The sequence below is a fragment of the Borostomias antarcticus genome, assembly GCF_949987555.1.
Source record: "Borostomias antarcticus genome assembly, chromosome: 3".
Lineage (NCBI taxonomy): Eukaryota > Metazoa > Chordata > Actinopteri > Stomiiformes > Stomiidae > Borostomias > Borostomias antarcticus.
In genome coordinates, this window is record NC_140236.1 from 4,243,303 (window position 1) to 4,267,490 (window position 24,188).

At 50.3% G+C, this 24,188-nt stretch overlaps 2 protein-coding genes across 3 annotated transcripts; one reads left to right on the forward strand and one right to left on the reverse strand.

The window, feature by feature from the left end:
* The first annotated feature begins 248 nt into the window (after nt 1-248).
* Nucleotides 249-10,418, forward strand: nr1h5 (nuclear receptor subfamily 1, group H, member 5). 2 transcript variants are annotated; one of them, XM_084435899.1, is made up of 12 exons: nt 249-340; nt 3,750-3,879; nt 4,016-4,151; nt 6,021-6,395; nt 7,078-7,218; nt 7,320-7,447; nt 7,680-7,778; nt 7,891-7,990; nt 8,312-8,428; nt 8,812-8,901; nt 9,020-9,133; nt 10,028-10,418. In XM_084435899.1, exons 3-12 carry the CDS (start codon nt 4,055-4,057, stop codon nt 10,237-10,239), a joined length of 1,473 nt encoding a protein of 490 aa, XP_084292025.1. In that variant the 5' UTR covers nt 249-340; nt 3,750-3,879; nt 4,016-4,054; the 3' UTR covers nt 10,240-10,418. The 2 variants fall into 2 exon arrangements, with proteins under 2 accessions (XP_084292025.1, XP_084292026.1); XM_084435900.1 differs by lacking the exon at nt 3,750-3,879 and having other exon boundaries at nt 268-340.
* A 1,185-nt stretch (nt 10,419-11,603) lies between these two features.
* Nucleotides 11,604-22,150, reverse strand: brpf3b (bromodomain and PHD finger containing, 3b; the record flags this gene model as incomplete). Its single annotated transcript, XM_084435892.1, has 13 exons — nt 22,024-22,150; nt 19,068-20,642; nt 18,579-18,735; nt 17,796-17,927; nt 17,459-17,587; nt 16,470-16,782; nt 14,998-15,255; nt 13,674-14,246; nt 13,503-13,584; nt 13,196-13,293; nt 12,600-12,694; nt 12,187-12,345; nt 11,604-11,783 (listed from the first exon to the last, which is right to left on the reverse strand). Exons 2-13 carry the CDS (start codon nt 20,600-20,602, stop codon nt 11,604-11,606), a joined length of 3,711 nt encoding a protein of 1,236 aa, XP_084292018.1. The 5' UTR covers nt 20,603-20,642; nt 22,024-22,150.
* Nucleotides 22,151-24,188: the final 2,038 nt, after the last annotated feature.

Consider the following 24,188-nt stretch of genomic DNA (forward strand, 5'->3'; position numbering starts at 1 on the left):
TCTTCTTGCTGACATTTCATATTCTGTAGCGTTAAAACCAGATTAATGTTGTTAGGTAAAATATCTCAACTCCTTATCTTGTAGACATGCATGCTTGCATTTTCTGGGATCCTCTCTTGTTATAGAGGGAAAGGACTGTTTATGGTTGTGTGTGTGTGTGTGTGTGTGTGTGTGTGTGTGTGTGTGTGTGTGTGTGTGTGTGTGTGTGTGTGTGCATGTGTGTGTTTGGCAAGTGTAGAATGTCAGAGGCTGGACTGCAGTCAACATCACAAATGTAAGGGGAGGGAAAAATCAAGAGGATTTCAGAAGAGCCACCACACCAGGCAGACCACTACCACCAGTGAGTCACTCTCTTTTCTATTGCTTTATTCTACTGTATTTCATTGTTTGGAGAGAATATATGTCAGTCCTGTAATCTATGTGCTGGGCATGTGTAAAGTACCCTCTTCAAATATCTCCTCAAAAGCCTTTACTGGTTCTGCTGAGTTACTCTTTACAGGATCAGTGAAGTGTTGAGACAAAGGCAATCAATTAGTCCCTGTACATTGCTTAACATTACAGTCATTTAGCAGACGCTTTTATTGACAGCGACTTACAATGCTTACATTTAACGTAGGAAGTCATTGACTACTACTCACCAGAACTCACAAGTGTAAACACATTTTTAAACGTGGCTAAGCATAATCAAGTGCTGAAGTAAAAAAAATACAATAGGTGCTTAAGAGGGAGGATCCTGTAGAGTTAAAACAGACAGGTTATAGATTTTAATTGCATTGATGATAAATCTACTGATTTAACAACATGCCCAGTCAATGATGCATCTCTGATGGTGCTGTTACTGGGAATGACAGCTTTATGGATTCCCATCCCAGCTGTCTGTTGGCCTCAGTGTTCTGGATGTGCTGTGTGTTGAAGACTAATTTGTTGACATCATTAACAAGATTGTGAATTCCTGTAGTCGGTCCATGGCACCTGCCTTGTATTCAGACGAGTTGGTTGATTTTCATCTATGTAGCCAAAGGACATGAAATTAGCTAAAATATGCATTGGAGTGAAAGGAAATTGCAAAAGCCTTGCATTATTCTCTAGATGTGTGCAAATATAGATTCACCTCATCAAATATCTTCGTGTGAATGAGGCAACGCTATGCGTTTTGTTTGTTTAATCTTGTCAGGGTAATGAGGTTCAAAATACTTCTTTCACCAAGATTAATTCGATCATCCCTTTTAGAAATTCGCAACAATAGTGCAATCAGAGAGCATAACTCTTGTAAAGTATTTACATACCTCATGTCATTAATGATAGCTTTGCCCCCCCCCCCCACCCCACCACCCCCCCACCCCCACACCCACTCTCCCCCGAATGTAACACTGGACTTTACCCACAAATCCCTCCCTGCAAGGCCACTTCTAATCTAAGCGTCTGTTTCCTGTTAGAATCTGTAAACAGTCCACTATCTGACACGGCTACCAGCAAACAGCACGCATTGATAAAGAGAGTGACCGGCCAAGGAGAGAAAGAGAGAGATTTATAGTGTGCTTACTGTCTTTAGCCCAAACACTGAGTGAACTAAGGCTAATGAGTCTTGCCCTCCTCCTCCTCCTCAACCCCCCCCCCTCCCCTTCCTCTATTGCAACACCCCCCCCACGCCCCCAACACCCCCCCAACCTCCCTTGGGAGGTGCAGCACAGTCCGGCACTTTTCCAACTAAATGACAACTCCGCCACGCTAGAAGATCCACGGCCACATTTATACACCCGGAGAAATTGTCACCATCATTCAGTCGTATGTGAGAATGAATAAGCATCCAACACTGTGTGTGTGTGTGTGTGTGTGTGTTTGTGTGTGTGTGTGTGTGTGTGTGTGTGTGTGTGTGTGTGTGTGTGTGTGTGCGTGTGTGTGTGTGTGTGTGTGTGTGTGTGTGTGTGTGCGCGTGTGTGTGCGTGTGTGTGTGTGTGTGTGTGTGTGCGCGTGTGTGTGTGTGAGAGTCAGTGTCTCTCTCTCTGTCTCTCTATCTCTGCTTGTCTCTCTCTCTCTGTATCTCTGTCTCTGTGTCTGTTAAAGTGCTCTCCCACACTGTCTCTCTCTCAGAGGTTGAGGACAGTTTGAGGGATGAAGGGTTTGTTTTGCCGGATATGTGAGGACGTGGTCAGTAGCGCAGCTCACGTCACGTGAAATATTTCTATCAATAGAGGAAAACAACGGATCACCTCAGGAACTCAGGGAATGTAGTTGTAGAATCAGAGTTCAGTCAGTGTTCAGTCAGTGTTCAGTCAGTGTTCAGTCAGTGTTCAGTCAGTGTTCAGTCTTTGTATCTGTGCTGCTTCATGTGGAGACCCAGATAACAAGCGGATCTGGGCCATATACAGGCCAGATCTGGCCCTTGTGGCTTAGTTCCGGCCCATATATGGCCCAGAATCATTACACATCCGCTTGCTATCTGGGGAGGTATCTCACAGCCATTACATACATACTCAGAACAGAGCACTACAACCTAGCTAGTACATATAAGAGCAAGTCAACCTAGATAGTAAATATAAGAGCAAGTCAACCTAGCTAGTACATATAGGTGTCCCAGTGTGGTGGTTGTCATTTTTTCCAAAGTGATTTCAAAAGTTCATCCGGACATCTCCAGTAGGATCCAGGCTTAATTAACTGTGTTCAGTGTAGTGTTGAGGTTTACCCGGTAGTAGTGAGAAGGTGCTAATGTTGCTGAGGTTGAGATTGGGAAGGGTGACCTGTAGCTAGCCTTGGCTTACACTGAAAAAGCAGTTCATAGGCAGCTGAGCTCACTGTTGTTACTGCGAACTGGAAACCGTGAGGAAATACCTGACAAGTACTTCACGTCAGACTGGGTCCACACACCACGGTGAATGAGGTTTTAATGCTGGTCGTTGGCCCGGTTCACACACAGCAAAGTATAATGAGACAAATGAGCAATGAGGTCTGGGTGGGAGGCTGCTGTTAGTCCTCTGAAAGCATGCTGCGTGTCACACACCAGCAGAGTGGTAGATAAGGGCTCCTCTCAGGCCTCGACCCAGTCAACTCTGTGTGTGTGTGTGTGTGTGTGTGTGTGTGAGGGGGGCTGGGAGGGGGGGGGGGGGGGGGTTGTGGGGGGTGCCTGGGTTTCCCAAAGCTCTAAATCTGCCCAGAATCAAATATTAACTGCAGCACAAACAGACCAGTGGCAAACAAGAGTCAGAGTAAACACACCCCCATGGGGTCGGAGATGAGCTAGCCGTCACACACGAGCTCGCACGTACACTCACACGCACACACACACACACACACACACACACACGCTCTCTCTCTCATATTCTAAGACACACATTCATACCCCTGTCCTTTGGCTCGGTCTGATCGCATTGAGTCTCCAGAACGTTCTTAATCGTTTGAAAACAAGCAAAACTCGCTGCTCTACACTGTGGGCTGTGAAGTTGTTCAACTTCGAATCCATTTTGCTGTATGAGTGAGTTCACTACTATCCTGCTTTCCCACGAAACCCAGACTCAGGTGGTGATTAGTACGCCCCTCCCCCCAACACACACACACACACACACACACCCACACACACCCCAGCTGCTCCGTGGTGGGATCCACCAGTCCCGGCCAGACCTGGAAGGACAGACCACCAGGGACAGATATGTAGACCCCCGTTGGAGAGACCCTCTCTCTTTCTCTGAACTCCCAGCCAGGACCATCTGTTTGGACTAATGTCTCATCCCTCGCTTCTTCTCACACTGTTCTAGCTGTCCCCCGATCTCGGCTTCCATCTCCCCCTGGGCCGTTCACGCAGCGCATCGCCTCACATCACAACCCTGCTCAGACCTCAGCTGCTCTGCTCTGTCCCAGTCCGCAGTGACCTCTGCATCATAAAAGGTCAGCTTAAAAATGACCTACAGTCTCCTCAGACCTCAGACCTGTTAACGTGGGTATACAAAATGTTGCGGAATGTTCCAGAACTGAATCTTCTGTGTGTGTGTGTGTGTGTGTGTGTGTGTGTTTGTCCTAACAGATCCAGGGATAGTTGACGGAGTGTGTACAGGCTGTCCAGATGAGGGAGTGGACGGAGACAGAGATGTCCATGTCTGCAGGGGGCTACCTGTCCTCCTCAGACGTATATGGAGCCACAGAGCCTCTGCAGTACTATGGTGAGATACTTCCATCCTGCTTTACTCCCGGTTATTTGTGGATTAACATAATATGAATATATCTTTCTCATCCATTCTCTGCATTATATATGGCCTGAGTGTTCTTTACACCAAAGGACACTCTACTCTGATCCTTTCTGGTGCTACAGTCCTCTATCACAGTTGTCCTCATGTTTACACCTCACAACCATATAGGATTTAATGCACAGCTTGGCACTCTCTTCCAATGTTCAATGGGAAAATACTTATGTCCAATATACAGGATGTTAACCAAGAATCTTTTGAGTGGGGAAAAAAGTCTATTTATAATGGAGAATTGGGACCCGGCCCAATCTACGAGGCCTCCTCTCCTCCTCTTGGAGCTGGGAGGGATATCATGCCATGACGGGGGGTGGCGTTCTCTAGCGTGCGTCGGCTGGAGGGGAGGCAAGGCGGTGTTTACACAGAGCTACAGCGGTTTACAAACAGACCTCGCCACAGCTTTGTCACACCAGAACAGGAAACAGCTGGGCGAGAGAGAGAGAGAGAGAGAAGGAGAGAGAGAGAGAGATAGAGAGAGAGAGAGAGAGCTAGAGAGAGAGAGAGAGAGAGATAGAGAGATGAGACACGATGAGGTGATGCAGGCTCCATCTCAATAGTTTAAAGTGGCATCCTCACCCTCGCTTCCTTCCTCTCCTTCGCTAGTACTGCTGTTTCAAAGGTGGAGAAAGCGTGTAACCTAGAATGCTTATTGTGCTTTGCGTTGAGGAAGCCACTATAGAGTATTGAGAGGCGTCCACAGAAAGAATCATTTTGGGGGGGGGGTGAACATATATAGAGGGTGAAGAGCATTCTTGGGGAGGGTAAGAGGCTGTGGAGACCTGTGGTGTGAAAGAAGAGGGATTGAGAGCGATGGAAGGGAGCATGGAAGGGAGGATGGAAGGGAGGATGGAAGGGAGGATGGAAGGGAGCAAGGAAGAGAGGATGGATAGAGAGAGATCGTTCTGGGGGGGGGGGGGGGGGAGACGAGGAGTGAGTTAGAGAGAGATCGTTCTAGGGGAGGGGGGGGAGAGACAGACGAGGAGTGAGTGAAAGTCTTGTAGAGCGCTGGGGTTTGGGAGATGAAGACTCATTGGCGGTTGCCTGAGGTCAAGTCGAGGCTCTGGGTGACCGATGTTGTGGTCAGCTTCGGCCCACAGCTGTGAGGAGGACACGGTCTGAACCCGATATTGCGCAAGAACATTTGAGAGGTGATTGAACAGTCTTGTATTTAAGAAATCTTGAGAAAAGCGTGACTCTTTTAGATGTTGATATACTTCTGATGAGGGAGCTCGAGGAGTTCTGGTGCAGATGTGCGGTAGGAAGCGCGGCCAGGAGAAGCACATGTTCCCTCGGTGAAGACTGGACATGCAACACCCCTCACAAATCCACACGCCACCCCATCAGGCACAAACAGACAAGTCAGTCAGGCACCGGCCATAACAGTTCATAAAAGCCTATAAAAAATCATCCCAAATCATAAAAATCGCAAATGACGCTGGGACCGTTCAGCTGCATCCTGTTTCCACAGTCCAAACGGGTTCAAGGGGTCTTGATCCAACCTTTTTTTCATTCCCCCAGGACCAATAAAAAGCATTAGGTCACACATGAATCACATGAAATGGTGGACAAAGATCACATTCCTGAGATACACTTTGACTTGAAACTAATGTGACCGCCGTTATGACTTTTGGTGAAATACTCATCTATTTTGTGCTAATTTCCTTGTTGTGCTAAGTGGAACCCCCTAGACTTCAATTCAGTTAACTTAAGCTCTAAAACCACTTCCGTTTTCTTTTTTTCCCCTTCTATCCATTTTGGGGTGATGGGTCCCCCTTGCCCCCCATGCAGATGTGCTGGGCGACCCTCTCGGCTACCCTTTCCAGGACCCAGACCTCCAGAGCCTTCCCTTCAGCCAGCAGCAGTACAGCCCCGTCAACGTCCACCAGTTCTCCCTCTACGGACCCCCGTCCTCCTCCTCCCCCCAGCCCTGCCACCCCCCGTACCCCTACAGCTCCCACTGCCTGGAGACCCCCTGCGAGCCCAGCCTGGAGCCCCAGTGTGGAGGCCAGGGGAAGGGGGCAGGCGTCGGGGGGCTGCCCCTGGTGCGGAGGACCAGGCTTGGGCCCGGGGGAAGGGTGAGGGGTCAGGACGAGCTGTGTGTGGTGTGTGGGGACAAGGCCTCCGGGTATCACTACAACGCCCTTACCTGCGAAGGCTGCAAAGGTGAGGAAACTCATGGCTGTGAGGACAGTCAACAATGGCTGCTCAAATGTCCCCTTCCCCTCACCCGAACCCGGGTCCGTATCCTTTTCCTTCCCCCTCCCTACCCCTGACCTCTGCCTCTACCTGGACCCAGGCACACTCACACACACACAGACATACACCAGTCCTGGGCTCAGATCCCCTTCCCCTCACCCTCACCCGGGTCCATATCCTTTTCCTACGCCCTCCCTACCCCAACCCCTGCCTCTATCTGGGCCCAGGCACACTCACACACACACAGACATACACCAGTGTTTGCCATGTCTCTCTTATGATGTTTTTAGCCTCTCTTACCCTGAAAATGTAATTTAATGTTATTTATTGCTTTATAAATGTTCTTAGCCGGTAGACAAACATACTCCTGGAGCTTGCTCGATCGCCTTGTTGAGAGGGGTCAGGGAAGAATTTTTACAGCTCACTTATCTGGCCCCCTGGGTGATACTGGTTTTTTGCTTCCCTCTGGAATATGTAGGGGTGGGTCGTATGCCCACCTCCCTTGTTCTCTGTAAAGCACATTGTGTTGCCTCTGGGTATGAAATGCGCAATACAAAAAAGCTTTGATTGATTGATTGATGTCCGACCAGCACGCACCCTAGTGAGTTCTGCCGTGTCCCCTCCCCCACCCTGACCGCCTGTGTTCCAGGCTTCTTCCGGAGGAGCGTGACGAAGAAGGCGGTGTACCGCTGCAAGAACGGCGGCGCGTGCGAGATGGACATGTACATGAGGAGGAAGTGCCAAGACTGCCGCCTGAGGAAATGCCGCGCCGTGGGGATGCTGGCTGAATGTGCGGAGAACAACGCCCCCGACCCCCAAGTCACAACCGACTGTTCCCATGAGCTGCTGTGTCGTTGGGTAACGGGGGGGGGTGTGTGTGTCTGGTTCTAGGTCTGCTGACGGAGGTGCAGTGCCAATCCAAGAGGCTGAGGAAGGGAACCAAACACAGGGGAGGACAGGAGGAGGAGGAGAACGTGGAGAGCAGGAGCGTCAGCTCCACCAGCAGGCTGCCAGGACAGGTAGAGCTTCACCTCCTCTCCTCTCCTCTCCTCTCCTCTCCTCTCCTCTCCTCTCCTCTCCTCTCCTCTCCTCTCCTCTCCTCTCCTCTCCTCTCCTCTCCTCTCCTCTCCTCTCCTCTCCTCTCCTCTCCTCTCCTCTCCTTCCTCCTTCTCCTCTTCAGGTCTCTGGTTCCGTGGGCTGATATTTCGGACGATTCGTTTAAAAAGGAGCATTGCCGCATTGCTGTGCTAGGTTCTGTCTACCAGCTTGTCCAGAGAACAGAAGCACGTGCTGGACAGGATGGTGGAGGCGTTCCAGCAGGACAGGGCTCAGGACACCACCAACTGCCGGGTGGGTCATCGCAACCCGGATTAAAACGGTTCTCTTGTTGGATAGAGATCACACTAAGGCCGTGTTTTTCATTCGTACTCCTCATCGCGCTGTCGACATTACGGTTCCGCAGGTGTTTGAGTGGCCCTGTACACACGATGACGGAGACAGACTCGCTGACATGGCCTCCCCTCCCTCTCAGAGACTGCTGCATTTTGCCAGAAGTGTACCAGGTGAGAAGTGTACCAGGTGAGAAGTGTACCAGGTGAGAAGTGTACTAGGTGAGAAGTGTACCAGGTGAGACCACCGCATTACTTTTCTACGGACCGGAACCATCTGCTTCAGTGTGCTAGTGGCGGTTCTAGGGGGTGGCAAGGGGTGGCAGAGGGCACCCCTGAAAAAGTGCCTTGCCATCCCAGTTGTCGCCCTATTTGTACGGGGGAGATCATTTCCCCCCCCCTCCAGCTGGAACCCCTGCCACCCTTTTGCAACCCCAAGTAAAACTTGCTAGAACCGCTACTGCAACATGCCGGCTAAATCTCGTGTTCTTGCAGGGTTTGATCTTCTGGACTGTTCGGACCAGAACACTCTGCTCTCCAGCTGCTCAGTGGAGGTCATGTTCTTGCTTTCAGCACAGCAGTTCTCCCAGAACCCAGCGACCCCCAGCCCAGGTAGACCACCTGAATCCTAAGTCTTTATAATGAGGGACTGTTGGTGTTTGACTTGAGTGATGCGTTGTCGGGCGGCTGTAGCTCAGTTGGTAGAGCGGGTCGTTCAATGATTGAAGGGTCAGTCGTTCGAATCCCAGCTCCAACTGTCCACATGTCGAAGTGTCCTTGAGCAAGACACCTAACCCCAAATTGCTCCCAATGAGCAGGTTAGCACCTTGCATGGCAGCTGCCGCCATTGGTGTGTGAATGTGTGTGTGAATGGGTGAATGAGAGGCCATTTGAGCGCTTTGAGTGCTGCTAAGGTGGAAAAGAGCTATATAAGTGCAGTCCATTTACCATTTGTCCCACGTGGGTTCATTTTGGCCTCTTTTCTTTCTCACCAGTGCTACAACCTTTCGTCATCTCAACTGAGCACTGGCTGAAAAGCTTGGACTCGAAGGAAAATATACACAGTGGAGCTTCACAGAACTGTGGTAAGGCTCAGGATCCATACATCCTAGGTAGATTGACTTTACAACACAAGATCTGATGATCTTCACATGCTGGTATTCTCAAATAGGGATGTGTTTTATTATTTTTGTGCGTGTGCAGGAGTACGTGAGGACCTGCTGGGGCCGGTGCTCAACTTCTTCCACAGTATGACGGCCCTGGGGGTGACGGACGTTGAGTACGCCCTGCTCACTGCTACAGCGCTCCTGTGTTCAGGTGAAGCCCAACACACCTTTACACACCCAACGACTGTAATAGATACGTTCAAATGAGTGTATTCTCTGCTCAAGACATTATCATAGGCCTGTCTTATAAAGGGAGAAGCTGTCCTCTGTTTATTGCCCTGCCCCCTCTACCCCCAGGCCTAAACCATGCTTTATGGAAGGAGACCTCACCAGGGGTCCCTTCCTCCCAGCCATCTTTGATCTCTGTAAATGTTCACTTCAGCTGTGGACCCTCAGACCTAGCCTACTCACTGACAATTGGCTAGTGAAGTATTTGCATATGCATGTTACAACCATAGTGTTCATAATGCTCTGTTTTGATGAGAATTACTGCTCTTGGTGGATTTTCCCTTCTCTGAGAGCCCGACTTTGCAAACTCGTAAACTATTTGGAATAAAAGTAACCAGCTTGGACTTGCAAAGATGAACCTTGGCATTCTCGACTTCTCCTTTCTTAATTATTTGAATAAATCTATAACACGACAGGGTCCTCAGGGTTCCCGCGATCTCACCCTCTGATGGTTTTTCTCTCTCTACCCTCTCTCCCTCTCTCTCTCCTCTTTACCCTCTCTCCCTCTCTCCCCCTCCCCTCCATCTCTCTCCCTCCCTCCCTCTCCCCCCCTCCCTCCCTCTCTCTCCCCCCTCCCTCCCTCTCTCTCTCTCCCTCCCTCTCCTCTCTACCCTCTCCCTCCCTCTCTCTCTCCCTCTCTACCCTCTCTCTCTCTCTCTACCCTCTCCTCTCTCCCTCCCTCCTCTCCTCTCTCCCTCCCTCCTCTCCCCTCTCCCTCCCTCCTCTCTACCCTCTCTCTCTCCCTCCTCTCTCTCCCTCCCTCCCTCCTCTCTCTCTCCCTCCTCTCTCCCTCCCTCCCTCCCTCTCTCCGGGGCAGACCGGGTGTCTCTGCGAGCCGGGGCCTGTGTGGAGAATCTGCAGGAGCTGATCCTGGATCTGTTGTCCAGGGTGTGTGGGGCCCATTGTGGAGCTCCATGTGGGGCCCCGGGCCCCCAGGGCCAGCAGCGCTTCGCCCGCCTGCTAGGGAGGCTGACGGAACTGAGGACCCTTCGACACAACCACCTCACCCTGCTCAGACAGCAGCCCTGACGGACCGAAGGAGATTATACAGATTAACAGATATTTGTACATTTAATAGTTTGTACAAAACATTTTGATGGAACATTACCAGCCGTGTTCATTTCCAACATTCTTAAGCGGTTTTTACTTCTTCCACAATTTTAGTTACATGGAGCATACTGGTCAGTAAAAAGTATTTTTTTGTCAAACTGCAGTCAGTGTGTGCATCTATGACTACATCAAAAGGAAAGGACACAGACACAGCTCAGTCTCTTCAAAAGAACATTTATTTCCCCCACATGAGAAAATACTGATTCAGACAAGGTGTTTGGGGAGTAGGTAAAATCTGCAGTTTGTACAAGCTTAAAAATTCATCATGTCTCATTTCGGAACAAGGTTTGGAATTCTGGACTCAGTCAACAATAAATATAATTTTCTGTGGTTCGTTGTGGGCTACGAGAAAAAGAAAAATGTTTTTAAACCTCATTTATTAGCTTAAATAACAGACTGAACTTTTGAAGATTCACCTTCAACCAATATATAACTATTTCTTGAACTTTTGAAGATTCATCTTCAACCAATATATACCCATTTCTATATTTCTGTCTTCCATAAATAAATTACATTTCTCTGTATCAAAAAATGAGAATTTGTATAAAGAACTATTGCCATTGTGTTTTGCAGATACACATACTCACACAATGAGCCAACATTGAAGACAAGCTGAACACTCTTAAGCAAGTCAGTAATAGTTTTTTACAAGTATATACAGCCTTTCTTTAACTCGCAGGTGATTGAATTCGCATTTAAAAAACAGCGACATTAAATTAGATAAGTGTGATATACACAGACATATATACAAGTGGTTTTGAAAAACGTTAAAATGTAAAAAGCTTTTTAGAAAAGATGGCAGTAATCCATTCATAAGTCTTCCTTGTTACATATAAATATGAGAAATCTTTTCTAACCATTTGATTTCTTGGCAGTAGCATTATAGAAAATAGGATTCTTTGATCTCTGATACAGCCACTGTTACTCTATCACATTAAGGTGGCATTTGCATAATGCTTTCCTTCTTTTAATGGGGTACACTGGACACAATGGAGTCACCATCTCCACATCCAAGGCATATTTCCACCATTCTCTTTGGGAGATTAGTGGTTTGGTATTTGGGGGGGGGGGGTAAGAAAAAAAACAAAAAAAAAACACACCCAGTCCAAAACCTGTGTTGTGTACCGACGACTTCACCAGATCTCAAAGCACTGGAAGGGGTGCTTCAGATAGCATCAGCATGCTACTTACACCCATCCAGTCCTTTTAACACCTAGGAGAAACGCCATGCCTGGTAGGGCGGGGGGGGAGGGGCGGGGCTTTAGTGTATAGGTGCTGCCACTCTACAGGTAGTTGGAGGCGGCGAAGCCGTGGTCGTGGCTGACGCGGCTCTGGTGGATCATGGCGCGGTCGTACGCCACCTGGACCGACTTGCGGATGCTGGTCTTCCTGCCCTCCATCACGCGCAGCTTGTCGGCGGTGTCGTCCACGCCCAGCGGTGTCACCTTGTCCCTGGGGAGCCACTGCCTGGATACGGGGGGAGAGAGAGGCTAGGACATTCAATACTGCAGAGCACTTCAAAACACACACACACAAATCATGTCTACCTGAAAGCTATCAACACAACAAAGATGATATGACATTAATTTATATTGCAGAGCACTACACACATGCGCAGACACAGGCCGACACACACAAAAATCATGTCTACCTGAAAGCTACCAACGCAACAAAGATGATATGACATGAATTTATACTGCAGAGCACCACACGCACGCACGCACGCACGCACGCACGCACGCACGCACGCACGCACGCACGCACACACCTGAAAGCTACCAACCCAACAAAGATGCTAGCTAAGCACACAAGAGATACGCATCAGCGCTAAAGACATAACTCAGCTATGGAGGCGTAACGAGACACCCACCATGTCCTCTTGTTGTCAAAGAAGAGCACGAGGAAGAGCGTCTCCCCCGCCTCCTCCTGCCTCTGCTCCCCCAGGAGGAGCACGTCCTTGGGGGGGACGGGGATGGGGACCCCGTTGTGCAGCACGCCCTCCTGGGGCATCTCCGGGTCGATGATCTAGACAACGGGGAGAAAGCGCCTATGAGCGGTGAAGTTTGGCGTACTGTGAACGAACACACTGACAACACTTTTGTTGTTAATGTTTATTTTGATTGCTGAAAACCAGTTTGTAAATGTTGCTCAGTGACTCCCGGGTAGGAGGTAGGATGTTCTTAAGGCCCTGGAGGAGTGTGGGAAAGCAGGTGTTCTCTCACCAGGGCAGGGTACGAGGGGTATCCCCTGGAGGAGTGTAGGAAAGCAGGGGTTCTCACCAGGGCAGGGTACGAGGGGTATCCCCGACACTTGGCCCACACCAGGTCCAGGGGCTCCAGCTCAGTGTCCTCCTCATAAGGGAGGATACTATTTGCTGCAGACGGAGAGGGAAGATAAATAGATATAGATTAGATAGACATCAGATTAATAGAGATAGATGGATAGATAGATACATAGATTACATAGACAGATTAGATTAATAGATATATAGATGGATAGATAGATCAAGATAGACAGATTAGATTAATAGATAGATAGATACAGACAGATTAGATAAATATATATATGGATAGATAGACTAGATAGAAAGATTAGATTAATAGATAGATAGATGGATGGATAGATAGATGGATGGATATTTTATTGTCCTTTACACAAAATTTGTTGTTGCGTTGTAACGTTTTGCACACCGCTTTTTTTCAGGACAAGCTCACGTTTGACTTAGTTACACAAAGTAACAAACATACTACATCTAATTTACTTTTGCGTAACAGACATCAAATGTTCTCGCAACAATCAAGAGACTTATTTGTTTCCTGGACGCTCATGTTACCAATCATGATCTCAATGTCGCTGCATAATACCCGAGCCGTACCGGCGCCAGTGTAATCCGAGTCTCCGTACACGGCCTCCAGGATGGGGACTTTGGAAAGTGCTGGTTTCCCCAGACTCTTTTTGGGTGGTGAGCTGATTCTGTGTGAGAGAATGTACAGTATCAATGAGCCAGGCTGCATTAGCCGAATCAGTCACAAATAATCTACATTAGATCATAATCCATATGACAGTTGTCTTGCACGCTATTAAAAAACATTCTTGCCATGAATGCGTCAGAACATAAGAGAATGTGCACGTACAATTTCTGTCAAGAGACAAACACGACTCATTGAAGAACAATGTCTTACATTTCTTTGTGGAGAATGGGGCAGGGCTCATATTCCGAGTTGGATCCGCCATCTTTGTGCTTTTTGAACCCATTGGTGAGTCCTGACAGAGATACAGAGAGGCTAAGATGTCTAGTTCCTACACTGATTCATATGAGGAATCTACAGAAACGCGTCGGTAAGAGGACTCACCGCTCTCCAGTGCATGCGTGGGCGTCTTCTCCAGCTCGCTGTCCGAGCCGCCGGCGCTTTGACGTTCAGGCGTGGCCAGTGAGGGAGGGGCCGGGCATTTCTGGGGGGTCTTGGATGGCGTGGACAGAGGGGTGCTGGCGGCAGAGTCGGGGGTCGGGGGGGCGCTGCTCGCGTTCCCGTTCAGCAGAGCGTTGTCTTTCTCCCTGAACAGCTTGGCTCCGTTTTTAGCCTTTTTGAAGAGTACAGAAGTCCTGCGGCCGACTCCCCCCGTCGTGGGCCGAGGAGGGGTGCGGTCCGCGAGCCCGTTGACCACCACTGGCCCTCCCATGTGCAAATTGGGCGAAGAAGTCTCTTCTGCTTTAGTGCAATTCTTGTTCCCTGTATCAGTGTCGGGCGGACCGCCGTCGGAGCTCTCGCTGTCCAGCTTCAGGCGCTTGCAAGGGCGGCTAGGGGTCCTCGGGTCCCCTGTGATGGGCCGCAGGGTGGGCGGCTCCAGGGGCGCGTCGCCTCGTGGAGGGGGAGGGGCCAGGGCGGTGGGCTCCAGCGTTGGGGGCGGGGTGGATTTCAGGTCTTCTGAAAAGGGAGAGGGGGAATGATGTCAAGCTCTTCTGCATCACAAACACTAACGTCACAATGAGTTTTCAATTAGAATGTAGTGCAATGCAGAATGTCTTTGCATAGTATTTGCATAGGAAAATGATTGAATGATTTATTCTGGGGCATGTCCATTTTAGCAATAACGCCAACTTCACGGTTGTACAGTATGTTTCAGGCTTTGATTATAAGTATGACATTTTATGTGAAGTGAACAGACGAGTTATCGCTCACGACCGTGAGAGAAGGCGCACACTATGACTCATCAGTAGCTACGGGTCAACTTTTATCTGACCACTTCCCAACCTAAGCCCCCGCGGTTCACCCATTCACCGGTGAGTATTCTCGTCTTAAACCCCTTAAAAAAACTAGTCTGGCGTCAGAAGTGGGATGACATGACATGACTTGTGTGTGGCCAATGGAGAGGTAGTGAGTCCATGAGGAGATGCAGAGAGACGAGAAGAGGTGCAAAATGCACCTTGAGAGGGGGTTGTGAGGCAACCATGGCTAACAACAAGACTATGTGGGCCCTACTTACTGACTGACTGGAGACAGTGGGGTGGTTTGGGTTGTTGGTGCGTGGGGGGCTCAATTACCTGAGGACAATGTTCTGTTAGCTCATGTATGCAACTGTTCTCCTTCCACCAGATCAAAATAGCCCGTTTAGCTGCAATGTAACGCTTGTAAATTCTACGCCATTAAAACAATTCGTTGACTTTATCCCCCCCACCTTTATCCGAAGACGACTTCTCGGCGTCCTCCTCCTCCTCGTCTTCCTCCTTGATGTCGCCGTTGAGCAGGGCGTGGCGGTGGTGCTGGCCCTGGCGGTAGCGCACGTTGTTGATCTCGCGGCGCAGCAGGCGGATGCGGCGGGTGCGGGCGCCGCTGGAGCGCATGGACGTCACCACGTCCAGCTTGTCCAGGAGCTCCTTCAGCTGCTCGTCCACGGACATGTGCAGCCGGTTGTCCGGGTCCAGCAGGCTGTCCACTGCAGGGGGGAGGAACCAGACCGGCCGCCGCTGGCTTGTTAGTCACTGCTATAAAAACGCGATTGAAGTCTGATCTATATCCAGCTCGCGTTCAAAAATAAACTCAGTGTTTTTACCCAATCAGCACACTCAAAGGGAAATAGGAACAAAGCTATGACTCGTCAGGAAATTGGCTCAGATTTTTTTGCGAAAGCTTTTGACATGAGTATATTTGGCAATGCCTCATTTCTATTGCTGGATCTAGTAAGATCTAGTAGAACATCTGGTGTACAGAGAATATAAACTACACATAACATAACTACATGCAAATGCCTATATACCTCATCCACCTCAGGATTATTTATTATTTATTATAGCTATAGCGTGTACATAATCCATCCAGATCTATCTTTTTTACCCTTATTTTATACTGTATAGAAATGGTACTTATTGTGTAACTGTAAATGTGTAACTTGTAATTTGTAAACTGAGTATTGGAGTCTGTTATTGAGCATAATATGTCGGCATATTATTGAGCTTAAAAATGTCAGCAGCAACATTTCACTGTGACTGTACACGTACGTTGCATGTGACAAAGAAAGAAATCTATCTTGCCGTATTGATTTCCTCAAGCAGAGTTGAGCCTGCCTCCTGGTAATCCAACTATTGCTATTTTAGTCTCTTTTTACTTTATTTTGTAATTTGCTGCACTTTTATTTTGTATCTGAGCCCTTGTACTTATTTGTATTTGCACTTTTGTACTACTTTTTATGTTCTATAGATGTATTTTTTGCTCTGTGTTTTTACCTGTGAAGCACTTTGGTTCAGCCGCAGCTGTTGTAAATGTGCTGTACAAATAAAGATGACTTGACTGGATTTTCTCCTCCTCTCTCCTCTTTCTCCTCCTCTCTCTTTCTTCTCCTCTCTCCTCTTTCTCCTCCTCTCCCCTCTTTCTCCTCCTCTCTCTCCTCCTCTCCCCTCTTTCTCCTCCTCTCCCCTCTTTCTTCTCCCCTCCCCTCTTTCTTCTCCCCTCTCCTCTCTCTCCTCCTCTCCCCTCTTTCTCCTCCTCTCCCCTCTTTCTCCTCCTCTCCCCTCTTTCTCCTCCCCTCTCCTCTTTCTCCTCCTCTCCCCTCTTTCTCCTCCTCTCCCCTCTTTCTCCTCCCCTCTCCTCTTTCTCCTCCTCTCTCCTCCTCTCCCCTCCCCTCTCCTCTCCTCTCACGTCTCTCTGACTCACCGTCTTCCCAGGTGCAGTTGTAGAAGTTGTGTTTCTGGGGCGACTCGGGGAGGTGCATGCCCGTGTCCATGTCCAGGCCCGTGTTGTGCGCCTGGCGCTGGGCGTGGCGGAGGATGGCCCCTCCCAGGTCGCGGATGCGCAGCGCGGCGCGGTGGAACACCGTGTCCTTGCTGTTGTACAGCAGGCAGTTGGCCACCATCAGGTTGAAGTCGGTCTCCAGGTCCGCCAGCGAGCTGTAGCCGTGGTCCTCCAGCTTGGAGCGCATGGTGGCGAAGTCCATGGGCTGGCTGATGAACTCCAGGTAGTCGGGCACCTGGGGACCCGCAGGAGGTCGGGGGGGTCAGAGAGAAACCCGGAGGAATGTAGTACTGGTCTGAGTTTCCCAGAGGCATCGTAGCGCTACGTTCATCGTAGCGCTATGATGAACGCCGTAGCTTACGATGAACGTAGCGCTACGATGCCTCTGGGAAACTCAGCCCTGGCTGGCAGGCAACTAGGCAGGGACCAGTGTGAACACTAGCTACAGCCACGCGCCAGTTGTTGTGTCTTTTCAGTGGGTTCATTTAACGATGACTCCAAGCTATTTTTATCCTTTAAATAACATCTTTATTCTTTGTTCTCCTAGACATGCATTGCGTGTTGCTTGTCTCGACACCATATCACAACTGAGCTAACTTATTAACGGTAGACCCTCATTTTAAACCAACCAATCACGAGAGGACCAAATCCTTCCCTAGCAACTCAATCTTGCAATAACCTAACCAGTAACATTCTCCTTAATTTACATTACAAATCAAAATATACCACACCAGTCATTCATAATGTATGTGTCAGTATGTCCTCCTACACCACGGCTATACCTACATCCAGGATATCTACTACTCAGCATCAAACAAAAGCTATTTTCACACTTCTTGACTAGTGTCAATTGACGCTGTCATATTCTAAAAGTCATCTATCAGTTTGACAGCTGTGTCTTGGTGACTGACCTCCTTGATGTCGACCGGCTGTGCAAAGATCTGGGCCGTGTCTTTCTCCTGCAGCTGGTCCAGCGTGGAGCGCAGGAGCACCAGGACAGGGGTCAGCTGCAGCTCCAGGGCCGCCTGCTCAACTCTGACCTGTGGAGGGGGGGAATCAAAGCAGCCATTTTGGTTTTACGCGGGGCGCTTTGTGAAGAAGCTCTCTCCACCGACAAACCCAGGTATAAATGCCCCAGGGGCGCATACAGGCTGTTTGAATACTGTTCCACAATGAAATGGGGGCAGGTGAGCTTTAGGTGGGCCTCTGTCAAACAAAACAAAGGTGTCACGTCTCCTCTTTTCACACCTTCTCCCGTTTCAATTTCTCCCTCTTGCGGATGAGCTCCACCAGCAGCCGGGCTCTCTCCAGGTCGTGGCGCAGCTTCTGCCAATACCTCAGCTCCTCTCTGACAGCAGACACCTTCTCATCCACCTCAGGCTGCAAAAGCACAACAACAACATCAACAACAACACACAGGCAGGCGTCAGGGCAAACTCCACACACTGGCTGGTTTTTAGGAAGCCACTGTGACACTTCCTGGGTATGACAGGTGCATAGAATGAAGTTCTGTCAACTACACGCTTTAGGCTGTGTGTCCACCGACGAGCTGTATGTAGCTGAACAGCGCCGAGCTTACAGCTGTGTAGAGCGCACTAGAGCCGGAGTTTAGAGCTGGCTAGGCTACCGATGTTTTACAGCTACGTTAGCAACGAGTGTCATGTTTTTTCAGACTGCAGATTAACTAGCCAAGTTAAGATAGCTAGCTAATGTTAGCTAGTGCTAACGTTCGCCGTCTCTGCGGTTTTTGTCAAAATCCGACCGCTGTCGTCATCAGAACAGCCTTTTACAGCCTGCGCTCTAGCTCAAAATGTTAAACTTTTTTCCAACTGCCAAAAAAGCCTAGAGCTTATGGTGCTATAGCGCTAAAAAGCGCTTGGAACACAGCTCTCGTCTCTATAGTGCCCTAGAGCGCATTACCCATTGTAAACAATGAGAAAACAGCGCCAGCTCTAAAATACAGCTTGCCGGTGGACACGCACCCTTACACCGCCGACCCTTGTGAGTCTGGGGGAATCCGTGACCTCTGACCTGTTCAGTGTTCCTCTGGGGCTGGACGTGGGCGTGGACGCGGCGGATGAGAGGCACCCCGCTCCGAGACTGGCGCTTCAGCAGCCAATAGTTGTGTATCCTCTGCATGAACTGGTTCTTCCTCTGGATGAGAATTCCCTTGCAGATGATGCTTAGCCTGTGAGAGACAGAGAGATGAGTTTATCCCACCGTACGGTAGATCTTCCCAGTTGTAGTTGTTCAAAAGGAGCTTGTTCTGTTTATAAAACTGGCAGAAAACTGACTACTTGAGATTGCTATTCTTGCACTACGCCTTCAGCACTAGTTTATGCTCTTAGTCACTTGTTTTAGAAAGGAGATGCACTTGTGATTTCTGGCAAGTAGTAGTACACTGGCTTTTCCTACGTTAAATGCAATTATAGTTAATCGCTTTGGATAAAAGCGTCTGCTAAATGGCTGTAATGTAATGTACTTCATGACATTACGCTGCCAATTCAGCTGAACACGGACCTGTGCGTGGGGATCTGGGGTACCGTGACCATGGGCGTGGCCGCCCTCCGGGCCGCCGCCTCCGCCGCCTTCTTCCCTTTCCTCCCCCCTCCCTCCTTCTTCCTGCACCTCTTCTGCACCGCCGGATCCGACGGCGTGTAGGCGCTGCGCCCACGGCTCGCCCTCCCCCTGTCGCCCACCACCCTCCCCTCGCTGTCCTCCTCCTCCTCGTCCGACCCCGCCTCCCGCCCCGGCGGCGAGTGCGCCTCGCAGAACGCTGTCTTCTTCACCGAGAAGGTGGTGCCGTTGGCGTTGGTCTCGCGCACCGGGTCGATCTTCATGAAGAGGCCGGCGCGCTGGGCGCAGGTGACGTGGAACGCCGTGTAGCAGTTGGCCTTGTGGCACTGGATGGACGCGCCCCGCCCCTTCTGCTTGCACAGGTAGCAGGTCAGCTTCCAGCGGGCGGGGGGGATGTTGGCCACGCCCTCCACGGGCTCCAGGAACACCGTGTTGGCGAAGCACACCTCGGGGATCCAGATGGCGCACACCACGTGCCCCCAGCGCCCGTCGCTGGTCTGCTTGAAGGCGCCGCCGCGGTTGGGGCACAGCACGCAGTCCACGGGCCTCTGGGGCGACTGCAGGCAGCAGCGGCACAGCCACTGGCCCTCGGGGACGTAGGGGACGCCGTAGCACTCCTGGTGGACGGCCAGGTTGCAGGCGTCGCAGAAGAGGATGACGTTGCTGTTGAGGCACTCGTCGTCCAGGCACACGCAGCAGAAGGCGTCCTCGTCGATGGCGCTCTGCGACGGCGCCCGGGTCCGCGCCTCCCGGTAGGACTCCTCCTCCAGGCGGTCCACCAGCAGTTCGAAGGTGTCGGGGGAGACGGCGGGGTGGCCCTCCGACGCCCGCTTGGCGTTGACCATCTCCAGCCAGGCGGCATCCTCCTCGTCCATGTCGTACTCCGCCTCGTTCTCCTGCTCCTCCGCCGAGCGCTCGATGTAGCGGTAGTACGCCGTGGGCAGCGGGGCGACCTCCAAGGGGGTGAAGGTCTCCAGCACGCGGAAGGAGGGCTCGGGGAGGGGCGCGTGGTGATTGTGCGAGGAGCCGGTCTTGTCGTGCGAGCCGGGACAGTGGTTGTGGGCGGACGTGGACGTCGGGGACGAGGCGGAGGCGGAGTGTCTGGAGTCTTTCCGCCGGCCTCTCGCCGTGGCCGCCTTGCGCCCGGGGTGGGGGCCGGCGGCGGGGAAAGGCTGCTCGCTGTTCTCCTTGTTGCTGTTACACTCGGCGATGTCCTGGGCCGTCATCTCGTCCTCGGTGATGACCGTCATGGGGTCGAGGATGGAGACGCGGTGGAGCCTGCCGTCCAGGTCCACCTCCACCACCTTCTGGGCCTGCGAGTAGGTCAGGGTCTCGCGCGTGGGGGACACTTTGAGGCTGTAGGGGGAGGGGGAGCGAGGGCGGGCCCGGCCTCGACCCGTGGAGGAGGTGGCGCCGCCGCCACCGTCCGACCTCCTCTCTCCCGCGGCCGGCTGGCCCCTCCGCCGTGGCTTCTTCATGGGCCTCCGACCACGCCGCCCTCTACGCCCACTGCTGCAGCTGCGGGGAGAAGAAGAGCTTGGATGTTCAAGTTCAAAATGTTTATTTGTCCCATTACTGGGCAATTTGGGTAGCAGGCAAGTAAAAACATGAAAACAAGTGATACAACATGACAAAATACAATACAAGTGCAATACAATTATCTCATCAGTGACCATCATCATCACATCGTCCATCACGGCCACCACCCCATCAACATCATCATCGTCGTCATCATCATCGATGTGGCGCCAACATAATATGCATAGTTTAGTCCTTGTTAATATATACTTGTATGCAACTAATGTATCCATGCTTGACACATCAGTTGAAAAACTCAACAAGAAAATATGTAACATTAATATATTAATATATACTCACTCTCAGACACTTATGGTATTGATTTACTGGTATGGAAATTATAACAGCTGAGCCCAAAAAAAAGAAGCCTATTCCATTACATGCCACTGCATGGCATGCCTGATTTAAAAATGTGCTGTGCAGTATCTAACCAATTATCGACACAGTAGCTTATGGACAATAAATTATCAGAAGTTGACATGTTAGGGTATGTGTGAGTGTGAGATTCTCTCACACAACACAGAGAGATTGCACTTTACATTTGACTCGCTGACTAAAGGGTTGAAGGCCAAACTCGTGTGTGTTATTATTTTCCTGCTGATGGAGGCGGGATCAGACTAGTGCCTAAAAACATTCCTTCACACTTTGGAATTTGAAGTAAGACAACGAGCTTGCAAACTACACCAAAGCATAATGATCCCTGAAACGTGCGTGATGTCCTGCTGTCCAACAGCGGAATGCATAAAATGTACAAAACATAACTAGCAAGCAAAACGACGGGTAGGTTTTTATAGAGTATCTCATAACCGCTGGCAACTCCACGGCCTGGTCGACACGCCCACACGACCGACATCCAATCACATCTCCCGGCAACAGGACAGAGACATCTCCCGACCAATCGTTGTGAAGATTTCCATAATCGAGTGTCCTTATTTCAGAGTGAAATGTCAGCCATTTTTACCGCTTCAATTCGGTGTCAATAGCTTCACCGAAACATAAAACCTGATTAACTAGCAAACCAGATACACTGTGAACCACGACAGTACAACACAACACACCTGAGGGAATGCACTGGTCAAGAATACTACAATTACAGTAAAATCATACGGATACAACTTTGCTGTTGGCTAGCTAGCAGCAAGCAAATGCCAAGCTGTTAGCTAGCCAGCTAGCCCAAACCGGGCTGTGTATCCACAAACGTCAGCTAGCTATCTAGAATGCTGTCGGGAATTACAAGTGCACTTAAAACTTAGACATATACAACACCCTCATCTTCTTCACACATATGACAAAACCCCACCCATACGTATTATCTTCTTACCTTATCTAGAGAGCTAGTGAACTGGCACCGTCCTCAGCAGACGGGAATAAACAGCTTGCACTGCAATGGCTGGCTAGTGGTCCGCTAGCCAGCTGCTAGCTTGCTCTCTACCGAGCTAGCTCACCACTTTGGCCGTAAAAGCCGGCGGTTAAAAACGCATCTCTCTCCACGACACGTCATTTAAGAGACAAATGTTGGCGTAAAACATAGATTGTGTAGTAGCTTGAAGTTGGGTTTAAAATGGTAAAGTTTACGAGCCAGTTGAGCTAGTGACGACAACTGTGAGCTAGCTGTTAGCTTCGGCTAACTGGCTATGGGAGCCTCGGATGTGCTGGATACTTGTTCAGAGCGGGGCTTCAGTTAACGAGCACAGAACACGCCCCTCGACCAGGGGCCAAATATACTTGATTTAGAAGTGTTTAGCAGGACAACTAGGCTTCTTTAGGTGAAATATTCACTCTGATATTCATGATCCATGTGTATATCAGTACAGGGTCAGCCTGTTTCAACGTTTTTTTGTTTTTTACTACTAGATCCATAGGGCATGAGCCTACTTTTGTCACACTTCCAGAAAGTTGGTCAATGGTCTAGGGAGCGCGCACTGCATCTCACTGTACACTTGGAGGCGCAGTTGAGCTGCACCCCGGAGTGCACCATGGAGGAGTGCAACCACTTCTCCCAAAGCATAATGCGTCAGACATTGGGGCAAATGCTTCTGTCAGGCTCAGTGGCAGCCAGGGTGCAAACCATTAACAAATCCCATGATTTAACTCCCTCCACTTCATTCTCCGGCACCTGGAATCCACAGGCACCTATGCCAGGATCTTGTTTGTTGACTTCAGCTCGGATTTCAACACCATCCTCCCACTCACTGTGGAGGGCGTGCTCTCCCAGATGCGCATGCCCAACCCCACCTGCAGGTGGATCATGGACTTCCTGTCTGACAGGAAGCAGCACGTGAAACCGGGCAAGCATGTCTGACTCAAGGACCATCGGCACAGGCTCCCCCCAAGGCTGTGTACTTTCCCCTCCACTCTTCTCCCTGTACACAAACAGCTTCACCTCCAGCCACCGGTCTGTTAAGCTCCTGAAGTTTGCAGTCGACACCACCCTCATCAGACTCATCTCCTAGGGCGACGAGTCCGCCTACAGGTGGGAGATTGACCAGCTGATGTCCTTGTGTGGCCAAAACAATCTGGAGCTCAACGCTCTCAAGAGAGTGGAGATGATTGTAGACTTTAGGAAGAATCCAGCCCCCCTTCCCCCCATCACACTGAATGACACCCCAGTGACCACTGTTGACTCCTTCTGCTTCCTGGGCATCACCATCTCCCGGGACCTCAAGTGGGAACTTTACCTCACCAAAAAAGCACAGCAGAGGATGTACTTCCTGAGGCAGCTGAGGAAATTCAACATGCTCAAGGCAATTACCCAATTACTCCTTAATCTTCTACACCTCCTTGAGTCCATCCGCACTTCCTCCATCACCATCTGGCACTCAGCCGCAACAGACGAGGGCAGACTGCGGCGCATCATCCGCTCTGCTGAGAGGGTGATTGGCGGTAGACTGCCCTCCCAAAAGACCTGCACGCCTCCAAGACCCTAAATGAAGCCAATAAGATCGTCCTCTCCTCCTCCCTCCTTTCCTGGAAACGGTCTCTTTGATGTGTGTGCCAGGCTGCTGCAGATGTTCTACCAGTCTGTGGTAGCCAGCACACTGTTCTTTGCCATCGCCTGCTGGGGAGGCAGCATCAAGCCTGGGGAGTCAAACAAGCTGAACAAGCTGGTGAGGAGGGCCGGCTCTGTCGTGGGGCAACAACTGGACAGCCTGGAGACTGTGGCAACTTTCCATTCTAGACAACCCCCTCCCATCCCCTCTATGACGAGCTGTGGCAGATGGGGAGCACTTTCAGCCACAGGCTCCTCCCACCCAGGTGCAATACGGAGCGGTTCAGACGTTCCTTTGTGCCAGCAGCCATCAGACTGTATAACAGTGTAACATTGAGTGTTTCTGAGTGTTGTGGAGGTGTGCATGTGTTTATGTATGTGTATTACCAGATAGTATTACTAGATATATCTGTACAGCCTGGATGTATGTACAGGTATGTATGTATGTATGTATGTATGTATGTATGTATGTATGTGTACTCATATACATATATATT

Bases quoted from the DNA above. Each gene is read 5' to 3' on its own strand.
- nr1h5 (XM_084435899.1), top strand. From the start codon at position 4,055: ATGAGGGAGTGGACGGAGACAGAGATGTCCATGTCTGCAGGGGGCTAC. The intron at 4,152-6,020 runs GTGAGATACTTC...CCCCCCATGCAG, and splicing joins AGAGCCTCTGCAGTACTATG to ATGTGCTGGGCGACCCTCTC. The intron at 7,448-7,679 runs GTAGAGCTTCAC...TTGCTGTGCTAG, and splicing joins CCAGCAGGCTGCCAGGACAG to GTTCTGTCTACCAGCTTGTC.